A 14,478-nucleotide genomic window follows, 5' to 3' on the forward strand; every position below is an offset into this window, starting at 1 on the left:
AAACCCAAAAAGATGCTCTAGAGGTCTTTAGCCTCCTTGTTAGAGCAACCGACTCTCGTGTGAAAGGTCGCCAGTTCGATCCCGATTGGGTTGGGTGGTGTAGGACCAGCGGGGTTACACCTAGTGACATAAAAAGAGCTCCAGGCTTCTTTTTTTCTTGTCAACAAAAAAGGAAGTGTGGTGTGCCACATGTTTTTAGAATGGAAACGCGTATTTGGTGTGATTGGCCCCTAATGCTGCACAAAAACTAACAATGCATCAAATGCAATATTGTTACTAACCTTTCACATGTCCAAGACTAATAAAATCCAGTCCACAATTACTTTTTATTTTTTTAAATACTTCCTTTTGTGAGTTATTTTCACCAAATCAGTGACATGATTTATGAATTTGGCAATTAAACAGTTAAAATCCTGTAATTTTCTAAGCAATTTAGTAGTTTTGGGCTAAGGTTGATTAAAAAAATTGAAACAAATATTTATCTGATGCATTTTTAAATAATTATCCCTAACATAATGAAAGGGTAGTCAATTTACCCAGAGTGTATCGTTCAGTTTCCTAAAAATTTCAAAGCATTGGCTCAAAATATGTGTCAAAATATGACTTGTCACCAACAATCACTCCAGTTGCACGCACTCCAATTGAGGCCACATTAAGACTCAAAATCACCCCAAAGTGGATGAAAACATCCCCAACAGCACACAAGGGTTAAAATTATGTTATGATAGTTTAAGGGATAGTTCAGCCAATCATTCTGTCATTATTAACTCAGGTACTTTAAAAAGTATGCATTATGAGTCTGGCCTAAATTTTCCTTCTATTGATGGCAATGTTACAGGATTTCAACTTTCTCCATAATATCTTATATTGTGTTCAAAAAAGAAGCTCAGAAAGGTTTGAAAGCACTTGAGAGTGAAAATACAGAGTAACTTTTCATTTTTGGGTGAACTACCCCTTATCATTCCACAGACACGACATTTCTAAGTGAACTCAGCAGCCTCCTTAAAGCTGTGATGAAAACTCAAATAGTCATGGTCAAAGCTGTGATCTAACATAAAGATGAATGTTAAATAAATGTTCATGAAGACGTATCAAACAGTGGTAAATGAAAGCTGTGCCGTTTTGAAATGTACTAAGTTACAATACGATGTAAAGTAACGCAGCGTGTGTACACGAACAGGTTGGCTTGAATTAACTATAATTTTGTCGGTTTCGTAAATACTAAAGTTTATAAAAGGCATGTTGTGGGGACTGAGGAAACATTCAGGGCTGACGATGATGGGAGGAGATATAAGGGGCTTTTTTCAAATTCACAAACAATCCAAAACCACCAATAGGCGGCTTCACACGGAGAGAAACGCGAACAGGTAATGTGGGGGTTGTAGTTTTAGCATAGCGCTTCTAACAGAATCGTGAACGTGGAAGAATCCCGCATAAACTACATCTACCGACTTTCCCTAAAAGTCTACGCGCAGGCGCAGAGCAACGGCTTTGCCAAATGTTTTGTTTCCACGCCATATTTGTTAGCCGGCTAGCGCTCGCAGGAGGGGCTCGTCTCGATCTTGATCTGAATCCGCCATCATCGGGGTTTCGTCGGGCAGAATCGGCTCCACATCCGCATCTCTCGCCGCAAAAACGCGTTCATTCTCGCTCAGCCACGGTTTTGGCCTGAAGGTCGTCGCGGAGTTTGAATAAAAACGCAGAGATCGGGACGCGCTCCCTTGAGATCGGGGCAGGACTGTGACTAGCGGGAGCTCTCGCTTCTCGGCGGAATATTTCTCTTCGCTTCATTTGCTGTGTCAAACACCTACTCTCGGTAAAATGGCTTGCGGAGCCACTCTGAAAAGGACTATGGACTTCGATCCGCTGATGAACCCCGCGTCCCCGAAGAGGAGGAGATGTGCCCCCATGTCGCCATCCAGTTCCAGCGCCTCCCCACAGAAATACCTGCGCATGGAGCCCTCGCCCTTCGGCAGGGTGTCTTCAGCACTCACCACAGGTCAGTCCGCTGCTCACACACCCGCTGACAGACACGACGAGGCTGAAAAAACCGACTGAAAACCGAGCACGGAGGTGTAGTTTTTTCCGCTGTTAGCAGAGCAGCTAACGCTACGTTACACATCCAAACACAGGAGCCAGTTTCCTTCTCTGTCGACACACACACACACACAAAATCAAACTGAAGTGATCATTAGGCTGTCTTAGGAATTCTGTTATGTGTTTGTAACCTGTTATTAACGGACATTTCCGTAGTCTTCGCGTCCTTGCTAGTGTTTTCGGCTCGACTGCTGATAGTGGAGTATATCGATAAACTCTTGAGTGTGTGTGTGGATGAGATATAAGGCTGCTCCTCCTGCATTTTTACTCTATCTGTATGTGGCTATCAGTGTGAATGTTCGGGGTTTTGTGAAGCACATTAGTCTGACAGTCGATGACGACCACAGCAGTCGCTTCCGGAGGTAAGCTCCGTTCATTTCCTCTTTGGGGAAGCTGATTGTTATCTATATAACTCATAAATCACTTGAGAAAGTCCTGCCATGAGCTCAAGATTCTTAATATCATCATATACTCGTGTTGACTAAGAGATTTTGTCTGGTAAAAAATGATCTGCACAGAATTTAAAGGGACAGTTCACTCAAACATGAACATTTCCTTATTTCAGTATTTCCCAACCCTGTTCCTGAAGGCACACCAACAGTCCACATTTTCAACCTCTCCCTAATCAAACACAGCTGAATCAACTCATCAGAAGACTAGAAGAGACTGAAGTTAATGGGTCAGATAATGGAGACATCCAAAATATGTACTGTTGGTGTGCCACCAGGAACAGGGTTGGGAAACACTGCCTTATTTACTCACGCTCGAGTGCTTCTCAATTGATTCTCTTCTGTTGAACACAAAGTAAGAATAACATTTCTTATGAACGTTGGAAAACAACAACCATTGACATTCATAGTAGAAACAAACAATACTATAGGGGGTCAATGGCTGTTTTCCAGAATCCTTCAGAATTTCTCCTTTGTGTTCAACAGATGAAAGACACAACCTGGTCTGGAAAAAGTGAATGATGAGAAATTGATGACCGGTTTTTCATTTTTAGGTCTCTTTAACAGATTTGTCTCTTTAACAGATTTGCATTAAAACATTACCCCGGATGAGTTAAGTTCAGTGGTAATGTACTATATAAACTAAACTGAATTTAAATTGACTGTGTAAAATCTGACTTCTCCAGCAAGTGTTTCAACTAGCCCAGGAGATGAGTTGAATAGTAATATTTTTACTCTTAGCACCTTTGGTGATACAGCACAGGAGCAATCACACAATGTGTTCACTTGTAGGAGAGGCTAGTGTGGTGTTTGTAATAAAATGATTTATTTAAGCCTGTTAGGGCTGCAACTAATGATTATTTTAAGAATCGGTTAATCTGTCAATTTTTTTATTTTTATTTATTTATTTTTTTTAATTCCATAAATATTTTTTAATTTATTTATTTTATTTTTTTCCCAATTAATCGATGAATCAGATAAAAAAAACAAAGAAGAATTCCTTTCCAACCCTTTATTCAAAAACAAAACTAAAATTTTTAGAAAGTGCACTAGGCTTGTGCCGGTATTCGGGAATGCGATAAATCACAGTAATGAATATGCACGATATTGTTATCGCGGGCACTTCAAAATACCGTGAAAAATAATAGATCCGAATTTATATTCTTAGAACGCGCCTTAGCTTATTTTCCATCAACCGCTTGAAGAAACACTGCGTATATGCTGCGCAGAACTGATGCGCACTCTGATGTAAACAATCCCCGCATGTAGAAGCACTGTGTGCGCGCCGCCGCTGCCACCGCACTATAATCCTCACACGAAGAAGAAGCATGGCGGAAGGAGGAACGCTGCCGACAATTTATCCCCCTTCAAAAAAAAAGTCAGAGGTTTGGAAATATTTTGGGTTCCAAAAAAATGCAGAGGGATTGCTGATCGAAGACGGTTTCCCTTTGCACATTCACTTTGATATAATTGCTCAAGTTTACTTTTATATTGTGTATTGTTTTATTTATATTTATTTGTATTTAAATGTTTGAAGTACTTTTAGTTAATTAAAAAGTTATTAAAGTTACTAAGTTGACGAAACTGAAGTTTTTTTGTGTTTTTTTTTTACCTGTTTCTCTAGTAAAATTACAATATCGTGATAATACCGTATACCGTGATAAAACCTCAATCAATTAATCGCAGCATGAAAATGTGATACCGGCAGATGCCTAAAGTGCACACACATGTTGTCCTAAAACATCCCTGAGCTGGTATAATAATAATTATAAAATAGTACTTGTGTGTATTTACATGTCTAATTCATAAAATAAGCATTGGGATGTTTAAAACACTGCATAATTCTGATAATATGAAACGTCTGTCTCTGGCTCAGTCTTGTCACATCATGTTGCTTTTGTTTATTTAGTGTGAAATGCTCCCACACCTTGAGTCCCACAGATTTCTCTGCCTTCACCATGTGTATTTCCTCTAATGTTACCTCCACTCGTTTTTTCGCTCCGTCCTGTCTGAGGTGCCGAATTCTGCTGGCATCAGTGCACGACAGAGGCAGAGTGCGTTCACTCTGTTCCTCGCTCAACTAAAGTTTTTTAATAATCAAACGTCTCTACATCGCGCAACACGACGAATCGATTATGAAAATCATTGCCAGCGCTTTTAGTAGTCAATTTTTAATCGATTGCTTGTTGCAGCCATAAACCCCATTACTTTGTTTATTGTTTGCTGGAAACCTGAAAGCGTTTCTTTGCACCGCTCTCTCCCCTAGCTTCAGTTGCTTTAATGCTGTGACTCTGTCTATCTCTTTAAAAGTGTCACTTGAGTTAGCCAATCATCATCAGATATGGGGTTGTCCCACCCCTACACTCTCATACCGAGCAGGCCAACAGAATCAGATGTCTATGGCTCAGAACAATGTTTTGTGGAAAGTATCCATGATCATAATAAGCAGGATGAAATACACACGGGACAGTTGCGTTTCGCAGAATAAAACCCTTCAGTACTTTGCTTCGCGTTGGGCTGCCGATATACCTGTCAGGTTTTATTCTTTCAGAAACTCCCTGAATGTCCTTTAAATCAAGCATGTCCTGCAGTGTAGAAAATTAAACAGTATGAATAGTACAGAGAAACAAAAGTGTTGTTTTTTTGGTGAACTCCCCATCATTTAGTTTTGTGTTTTGCAGTTGCTGAAGATTTTCTGGCTAGTCTAATAAAGGTTTGTTTCGTCTTCCAGAGCAAATCCTGAGCAACATCAAGCAGGAGTACAAGCGCATGCAGAAGAGGAGACACTTGGAGAGCAGCTTCCAGCAGACGGACTCGTGCTGCCCGCTCGACTCGCAGCCTCACGCCAGCAGCAGCAGCAGCAGCGCTGGTACACACCACACTGCTCTCCTTACAGTGTAGAGAGTTATGAAAATAATGCTGTTTCACTATCAGGAGTCTCTGCTGAGCTTCAGTGAATGAGCGTCGCCATGCACTATGGGTGTGAAACGACACGCATCCCACAAGTGTTCAACAAAATGAGATTATTACACTTTACGGGTTGTGTAAAACGTGTTAAAAATAAGTCAGTTAGCTGTTAGTGTCAATATGTTAGTGTTCAGGTAATCTGTAATCTAGTGTGCTTCAAAACAGAGACAGTTCTCATTTTGAAGATATAAACATTCACATCTTTGTTTGTTACTTCCTGCAAAATCAAGGATTTTTTTAACATCACCTCATACTTAAGTTTCTCATCAAATCTTCTGACCAATCAAATGCTCTCAATTATCTTGACATGCACCGCCCCCTTCAACACATAATTGCTGAATGCTGAAATCAGTCATTTATTCACGTCGATGTGCGTTCAAACCAAGGTTTTGCCTAAACCAGGGGTGTCCAAACTCAGTCCTGGAGGGCCGGTGTCCTGCAGATTTTAGCTCCAACTTGCCTCAACACACCTGCACGGATGTTTCTAGAAAGCCTGGTAAAAGCTTGATTATCAAGCCCAGGTGTGTCTGATTGGGGTTAGAACTTAAGTTATGCAGGACACTGGCCCTAAAGGACTTAGTTTGGACACCCCTGGACTAAACACTTGTTGAGCTGAACTCCTTATTTTGATTTTAAACATGCTGTCCTACAGCAAGTCCAGAGGGTGAAATAACTTGTACACACTGTCAGTGGCAAAATCACTCAGATCGGTGTTCAGATCAAAATGTAAATGTGTCATTGAGCTTTCTGGCCCACCTTACTGATCATCAGTTAACTATACGTAAATCGAGAGTCATACTAATTAAAGGGACCTATTCTGTTCCATTTTACAAGCTGTAAAATAAGTCTCTGGTGAGTATGTAGGAGATTTCAGCTCAAAACACCACAAAAATAATGTTTTCTATCTCTCTGAAACTGACCCTTTTAGGCTTTGATTTTAATTGTGGTGTTTTGGTTACTGTCACTTTAAATTCAAATGCGATTGAGCTCTTTTTCAGAAGAGGGAGGAGCAACAAATGCCTGTGTCAGCATAGTGGCAGATTCAAAAACAAGACTAACCTTCTATGCTAATGAGGGAGAGATGGTCACTAGTGGGCGGGGTTTTCAGCCTCTGATGACACGTACAAAGGGAGAATGTCAAAGTGTTTCTGCAGACTGTTTTGATCAAGTCTGATTGTAAAAAACAGAAAAAGGAATTAATTTTTGCCATTATAAGCTGATTATATTGACACACCGCTGCCACACAACTGTTTTAAACCCTTTATGAAAGTGATTCTTGCAAAATAGGCTCTATTTAAAATTACGTTATTATAGAGGTGGTAATTAAACCATATTATTAAAAACAGTGATATTAAACAGCACTTATTTAGCACATTTTTACCATGCCAATCAACTAGCAGTACTTCACACACTTATCAGTGAGATTTTGGATTGAGAGGGTTTACTATGAGGGACGCTAGTGAGTACTGAATACACTTTGTCGTGATTTAGTGGTACTCCTCTCTATATTTGATATTTTTCAGTAATTATTTTGATTATTCAGCTTATTTGCTGCTATATTATGTGTTTCTGTTCTGTATAATGATTAAGCTTAAAGCTAAAAAGGGAGTGTTTACTGTGCTGACGAAGTGTGTGTGTGTGTATCTTCATGGTGTCCAGGCTCGTCCTCTGGATCCGCCTCTCCCTCCAGACGAGAGCAGCCGCTTTTCACGCTGCGGCAGGTGGGCATGATCTGCGAGCGGCTGCTGAAGGAGCGCGAGGAGAAGGTGCGCGAGGAGTACGACGAGATCCTCACCACCAAACTCGCAGGTACTGAAAGAGTCACAATAAAGTGCACATCAAATCTAATTTAACCATGTTGATGTTGTTAGCTCACATTGCTAGTTTTGTGGTGAACAATTTATTTATGTCATTAAGAAAGAAAACAATAGTTTGCCCTTCTAATCTTTGATTGAAATCTGAAATTGCACTTCCTGTTTGTCTTCAGTTCAATTCAGGTCTGTCTGAGGTAATGGGTGGGACTAACATACTTAACCACGCCCCTCCCGCTGTCAGTTTAGTTGGTGAGCAGGAGGAGTCTGTTAGGTTGTTATAACTTTCCCCAAACCCTTTTCCCCATCTTTCTGAATGAAACGCCTACTTTACTACATCCAATCAGCTCGCAGTAGAAAAAACAAGCCACACCCACTGCTTTCTCATTTAATCTGTTTCTCTAGGAACTACGTCACAATATGAACATGAAAGTGTTCCCAGCTTCCGATTCATGCAGACTTTAATAAGATTTTACTGGAACCACCAAAAAAAGAGGAACTTTAATTGAATATTAATTCCCAAATTCAGTAAAACGTTTTACAGCAGAAGCAAAGACTCTTACCTTGGCAGTTTTTGGACTACAGAAATTCTGGCTAACATAGTTTCTTTTAATTACCAGGGTGTGATACTGAAATAAGTCTTAGGAACAGAGGTCAAAAAACAATTTCATTGTCTTAAAATTTGCGTTTATTTGTACCTGACTATCCCAACGATTCCAATATGATTTTTCAGCGATTCATTTGTTCCCAAACACCACCTTTGCGATATGCTAACCTGCGCTGATTGGTCCAATATCCCAGTCTGTTGTGATTGGTCGAATGGGCTCAGTGTGAGACGGAGAGAAATGCCCACCATAGTTATGAAGTAGTCGGAGCACAGATTATATGTGTGAGGCCAGTGCAGTTAAACACCAGCATTCACTCTACTCTTAACCATAACCCCAAATAATAACAACGACGCACATTCAGTATTAGTCCACACAGTGGCAAAAGCTGAATTATTTCGAAAATTGACCGCACCACGTGTGAGGAACAGTTGACGGTGGCCATAGCAAAGACAAATGCAGGAGTTTGCGAGCCCAAAATACATTTAAATCGGTAAATGAAGAAGCACACATCGTGTTTTCAACATAGTTTTGGACGTTATATGTGAACAGCCCCATACAGATTTAACCTGATATATACAGTACAAGCACTGATCTGTAACAAGGCTATAATAGTGTTTGATTTTTCATCAGTTTTAGTTTCTATTGCGTTTTGACTTTTATGTTTTCAAATTTAGTTAGTTTTAATTAGTTTTAGAGGAAGATTTACTAGTTTTTATTAGTTTCTACATTTTGAAATGACTTAGTTTTAGTTTAGCTTTTATTAGTTTCAGTATTAGTTTTTTTTTCTAAATGAGGATATTTGTTAGGTGCAAGACTCAAAATCAACAGAATAAATATTGTATAATAAAAACTCAGCCATACATTTCTTGAAACCTGTATTTAGAGGACACACTAACACTATCATCTACCACTACCATCTACCCATCCTCAAATTCAAGTACAACAGCCCACAAGACAGCAGCCTTAAGTACAATATGTGTTAAGGCTGCCTCTGAGATTAGATACACAGTAGTGATGGGAAGTTCAGATATTTATCGCGGATGTTAGGACTCAACATTATGTAGTCAGCAATAGTAATTTCAGTCAGTTAAAACATCACCATGATCTGAAAAATGTCTTACAGTAAAGTTTTGCAACCCAACTGAAGCATGATTCACCTATGAAATAAACGTACGTTTCACCAGATCCTCTCATTTAAGCCCTCGGTTTACCCGCGGTGCTGTTATTCTAGATTTGTTCATTCACAGCAGGCTATCATGTACTGTTTGTGCTCGGTTCACTGAATCACGCATGCGCAGTATTATCGGTTAACCGCTTCTCAAATTTGATCTTAGTGTAACGTCACTGTTCTAATAACTGAATAAGAGTATATATTGGATGATTTAGAGTTAAAGCGGGTATTAGGCTTGTTAAAAAGTAAGTAGTTTGTGGATAAGTGCTTACTGGAGACGCGAATCATTTCAAATGATTCAGTTCATTTTGGTGAACTTGTTTAACTGGTTCACTTAGATGATCCGGTTAAGATTCGTTCGTGATACAGAACTAAAACCCATTATTGGGCACAAATGAGTTAAAGTAATAGTTTTAATTGCCTGTAATGCTGTCACCGTGCTGCTGTCATGTCCACTCGTTGTTTTTGTTGTGGGAGCAACAGCGAGGACTGACTGGAGGAGAAGCGGCTCGATGGCAGCAGGATTACAGACTCTGAGGTGCCGTACGGGTCAAACACCTGCAGCGCAGAGTAAATAGATTTACTTCTAAAAGGATTACAGTAAGATTATCTATTAAATACATTTACAAATACGAAAACGAAGGAGTTTTTAGCTATAATTTTAGTCAGTTTCAGTAAATTTTATATGTACACAATACAGTTTCAGTTCTAGTTTTTTGAAAAACTCTCGTTTTTATTTTATTTCAGTTAACGACAATTATTTTCCATTTTAGTTTTCGTTTATTTTCGTTAACTATAATAACCTTGATCTGTAATCGATAAGTGATCACAAGCTGATTTCAGGTTACAATGTTAAATACATGTTTTGCAAACTAAAGAAAACACTTTTAATCACACTTACAGCTTGTGTAGGATGGAGAAACACTTACAGGATCTGGAGGAAGGAGAAACTGGTCCGAACAAACTGTGTAACAGTTACTGACAAAGTCCCGTACATTAATAGTCTCTGCAGCTTATTTCTTTAATTGCAAATGGCCGGCGAATCCCGTGTTGCAGTGTAGGTTATTGTATCAATCTTCAGAAAAAAGACAGGAACAAACACATCACATCGTTGGCTATACTGTGGTGTTGTGAAAATTAACTTTAACCCTGTATTCCCCACAGCCGCGACACAGTGATCGTAATCTTCACGTCATGATCATTCCCATAATCTCCTGCGCTCTGCTATTGTTTGAGAGGAATGGGCACATTCACATCTTACTGTATCCGGCACTTCATATTTGGCTCATATCAATTGTCTATACGAACAGGCAAAAGATTTGAACGTGGGGCAAATCATTTATTTGACTCTTGAGTCGAATATTTCGTTAAAGAATCAATAGTTTTAAACACGGTGTGCTTTCAGATTTAAACCTCAGCTGGAGGCTTTCATTCACTTATAGCTGTGTTACACACTTCATGGAAGGTCATTGTCAAAAACCCATAATAAAGGCTCTTTAATATTCATCTACTCTGTTTGCTCTTGTGTCTCCAGAACAGTACGATGCGTTTGTGAAGTTCACCCATGACCAGCTGATGAGGCGGTTCGGGGAGCAGCCGGCCAGCTGTAAGTGTGCTGCGCTCTTTATGCTTCTGTGTGGGAGTGTGTGCATGTGTGCGTGCATGAGTGAGTGTGTGTGTCGTTGTGCCTTTGTGGTCTGTAATCTAGGGATCTACTTAAGCCAAAAACTGCCCCGTCCACTCCATTTTGAAAGTTTATTTTTTTATTATTTTAGATCATGACTAGGCATGGGCCAGTACAAGAGTCTGACGGTATGATAAACAATAAAAATATCATGGTTTCACAGGATCAGGGTATTGCGATTATTGCTCCAAATTATGCTCTTTTTGAATGTCTGGGTAAAAAACACAAACTTTTTCCCCCTTGAACACAATATATTAGATTTTAAGAAACATTTGTAATATTTTGGGCTAGTAGCTTTTGATATAGAGGTTCCTTTTCTGATGAAGATACTGTTATACAAAACGTATATACACCGTAGGAACGAATAATCTTGAATTTTCTATACTGAGGTAAATCTAGAAACCAGTTATCGTCCCATGTCTATTCATGAACACCTAAACATGACATCTATATTTAATGGATTGGGAATTATTCAACACGTTTAATAAATAGAATTACACAAACATGTCCGAACGTGTACCTTTCATTGTCTGACTAGCATGTTAAAGCTGTTGCATGTACATTTTGACTCTACGAAGAATGACATTGAGTAAATGCTTTAGTCACAGAGTATGTTCAACAAATGTTTTTGCTTCAGATCATCAAAATCCCAGCGTCATCCCATTCAGAAATAAGTTTATTGGCAAAAGCTGCTAAACGACACATGCCTTTGACAGGAAAAGCCTCTATATCCCGAGAACCAATCAGAAGACGCAAATCGAATCATATGATTTCAATGTTACGGCACGCTGATACGCCGGCTTTTGTGGGGAGACTGTTTTATTCCGCTTGCGATTTAGCTTTTAAAAGAGGGAGTTTGATGAACTGCATGAGCCTGTCAGTGAATGGCAAATGAAAACGTGCCTTACCTCAAAACTCTGTGCATTATAAGAAAAAGAAAACAGTGTGCAGTCGGAAGTGTTACATGCATTTATAACGTTTGTTTGCGCAGTGACGCTACTTTGAGTTTGATTTACTATTTATTAAACGGCAACTGCGTTTCACGAAAGGCAGAGTTAAGATGCCGCCTTTTATCCCACATGGATGCTATGAGGATAAACGAGATGAAAAATAGACCTTGAGTATAGTGAGGATGAACGAATGACAGCTTCTACAATTGTCTGAGAGACATCCTCTTTTTGCCCAGTGTGTGTGATATATATATATAAGTATAAAACTTTATTTATACTACTTCATAATACCTATATGCCTGATAAGCTTTATATATTAATGGACAATGCACAGATATTGATGTTTCACAATGTTTTACACTACATTATTTCAATCTACCAAGCTTAGTTTACATTGCTCGACCTCCATTAAATCTAAATCCCAAATATCAGAAATGACAACAGATTAATATTTAATTACTGTCAGGTTTAATGTTATTGATTAATGCACTTACTTGACAGATTTCATTCATTTTCCTTCTGCTCAGTCCCTGGTTTATCAGGAGTTACCACAGCAGAATGAACCGCTACTTTCTTGACAGATTTATGTTTTTTTATTTTTTATTTTAGGTGTTTTATTTTTGGTAAAAATTTCTAATGGCATCTTTAGTGATTTTTTTTTTAGCTACTTACACTGTCTAGTAGCAATAGGTGGATTTAGAGGTTTTTGCAATAAAAGTACTAGTGGATTTAGCTGGTTTTGACGCAAAAGACAATCCACCTTGTTAAGAATTGTCATATATATATATATATATATATATATATATATATGATTTTTATTTATTTTTTATCTCTAATCTATGTATTTCCATGTGTTTAGCAAAATACTCAAGTGGCTTGACCCATTTACAACCCAACCCACTGCAGGCGAGGGTGTTTAAAATACACTATATCGTCTTTTAACCTTTTCAAAATTCATTTCGCCCTCAGCCGAACATCAATAAAGACAAGTTAGTTTGAAGTATACCAGGGCCTTAGAGGTCCCATAAAATTAAAATAAAGTTCCTCATCTCAATTTCTGACCAATCAAATACTCTCTAGTATCTAACATGCCCCGCCCCTTCATTTCATTGGCTGATTGTTTGATGCGCTTGAATTCACTCACTGGACGAACTGTAAGAAATGCTGACCGCTATTGGCTGTTGTTTTTAAAGGAGAGGAGCTAACATATGCCCTGCCCTCCATGTTTCAGTTGAAATGACATCAGACTTCGAATAAAAAGGCACATTTCAAAGCACTTGACCGGACCTTTAACTGTTGCTGCTTGTCCCACAGATGTGTCCTGAGGGCCCGCTGGCAGGGGTGTCTCCTGTTGTGGTGGATCTGCCACTCTGTGAACGGGTCCGGCTGGGTGTTTCAGCAGTGCCAATCGCATCTTTCCGCTGGGCACAGAGTGTGTGTCAGGCTTCTGTCTCTCTCTCTCTCTGCAGCAGCAGCTCAGTGCTTCCTGCCGTCGTCAACTACGCCCATATATGGACCTCCGCAACTCCTCCTCCAATCAGTGGCTCTTGTGTGTCTCCCACCGAACCCTGGATATTTATTAGGCTTTGACGATGCCTTTTATACACTCACCTGTCATTTCATCCTCGTCTGTTTGTTTTTTTTTGTAAATTGCCTTTTATTCACTGCGAATGATGTTGATTGCCATGATAAATGTGAGCCTGTGTGAAATGATAAACTTTGGGAAAGTGTGTCTCGGAGACTGCTGTTCATAGCTTTGTGTAAATACATCCTGGCTTTCATCTGGAGTTTTGTTTTCATGTACAAATCAAATACAGCATTTATTTTGATTCCAGTCTGTTTTCATGCTTTGTATTTATTTTGGTTTTTAATTTCTTTTTGTTTTTGTTTTGGCCCATTTCCTCTGCATTATGGTTTTACTGTACCTGTAGTTTAAATGACTTTATGTTTGGGAAAAGTATACTAATAAAATGTTTACATAACTGCGGTTTTACATCTGGTCTGCTTTACTACATTTACATGCTTGGGTTAATGTTACATCAGACTAAATCATGAACTTATACTTTATTAGGTACACCAGTCTAACTGCTCGTTAATGCAAATTTATAATGAGCCAATCACGTGGCAGCAGGTCAGTGCATGTAGACATGGTCAAGACGATCTGCTGCAGTTCAAAGCGAGCATCAGAATGGAGAAGAAAGGGGATTTAAGTGACTTTGAACGTGGCATGGTTGTTGGTGCCAGATGGGCTGGTCTGAGTATTTCAGAAACTGCTGCTCTACTGGGATTTTCACGCACAACCATCTCTAGGGTTTACAGAGAATGGTCCGACAAAGAGGAAATATCCAGTGAGCGGCAGTTCTGTGGGCGCAAATGCCTTGTTGATGCCAGAGCTCAGAGGAGAATGGCCAGACTGGTTCCAGGTGATAGAAAGGCAACAGTAACTTAAATAAGCACTCGTTACAACCGAGGTCTGCAGAAGAGCATCTCTGAACACACAACACGTCCAACCTTGAGGCGGATGGGCTACAGCAGCAGAAGACCACACCGGGTGCCGCTCCTGTCAGCTAAGAACAGGAAACTGAGGCTACAATTCACACAGGCTCACCAAAACTGGACAATAGAAGATTGGAGAAACGTTGCCTGGTCTGAGGAGTCTCCATTTCTGCTGACACATTCAGATGCTCGGCTCAGAATTTGCCATCGACAACATGAAAGCATGGATCCATCCTGCCTTGTAT

At 39.5% G+C, this 14,478-nt stretch overlaps 1 protein-coding gene across 1 annotated transcript; it reads left to right on the forward strand.

Moving 5' to 3' along the window:
* Window positions 1-1,503: 1,503 nt before the first annotated feature.
* On the forward strand, window positions 1,504-13,724 carry akirin2 (akirin 2). Its single transcript, XM_056481337.1, has 5 exons — window positions 1,504-1,999; window positions 5,278-5,415; window positions 7,173-7,322; window positions 10,638-10,709; window positions 13,052-13,724. Exons 1-5 carry the CDS (start codon window positions 1,822-1,824, stop codon window positions 13,060-13,062), a joined length of 549 nt encoding a protein of 182 aa, XP_056337312.1. The 5' UTR covers window positions 1,504-1,821; the 3' UTR covers window positions 13,063-13,724.
* Window positions 13,725-14,478: the final 754 nt, after the last annotated feature.

Source organism: Danio aesculapii, chromosome 20 (assembly GCF_903798145.1).
Source record: "Danio aesculapii chromosome 20, fDanAes4.1, whole genome shotgun sequence".
NCBI lineage: Eukaryota > Metazoa > Chordata > Actinopteri > Cypriniformes > Danionidae > Danio > Danio aesculapii.

What these genes read in the sequence shown, in the direction of transcription:
- akirin2 (XM_056481337.1), top strand. Translation starts at nt 1,822, where the DNA reads ATGGCTTGCGGAGCCACTCTGAAAAGGACTATGGACTTCGATCCGCTG. An exon ending in GTCTTCAGCACTCACCACAG is followed by an intron (nt 2,000 to 5,277) that starts GTCAGTCCGCTG and finishes TTCGTCTTCCAG; the next exon opens with AGCAAATCCTGAGCAACATC. An exon ending in CAGCAGCAGCAGCAGCGCTG is followed by an intron (nt 5,416 to 7,172) that starts GTACACACCACA and finishes CATGGTGTCCAG; the next exon opens with GCTCGTCCTCTGGATCCGCC.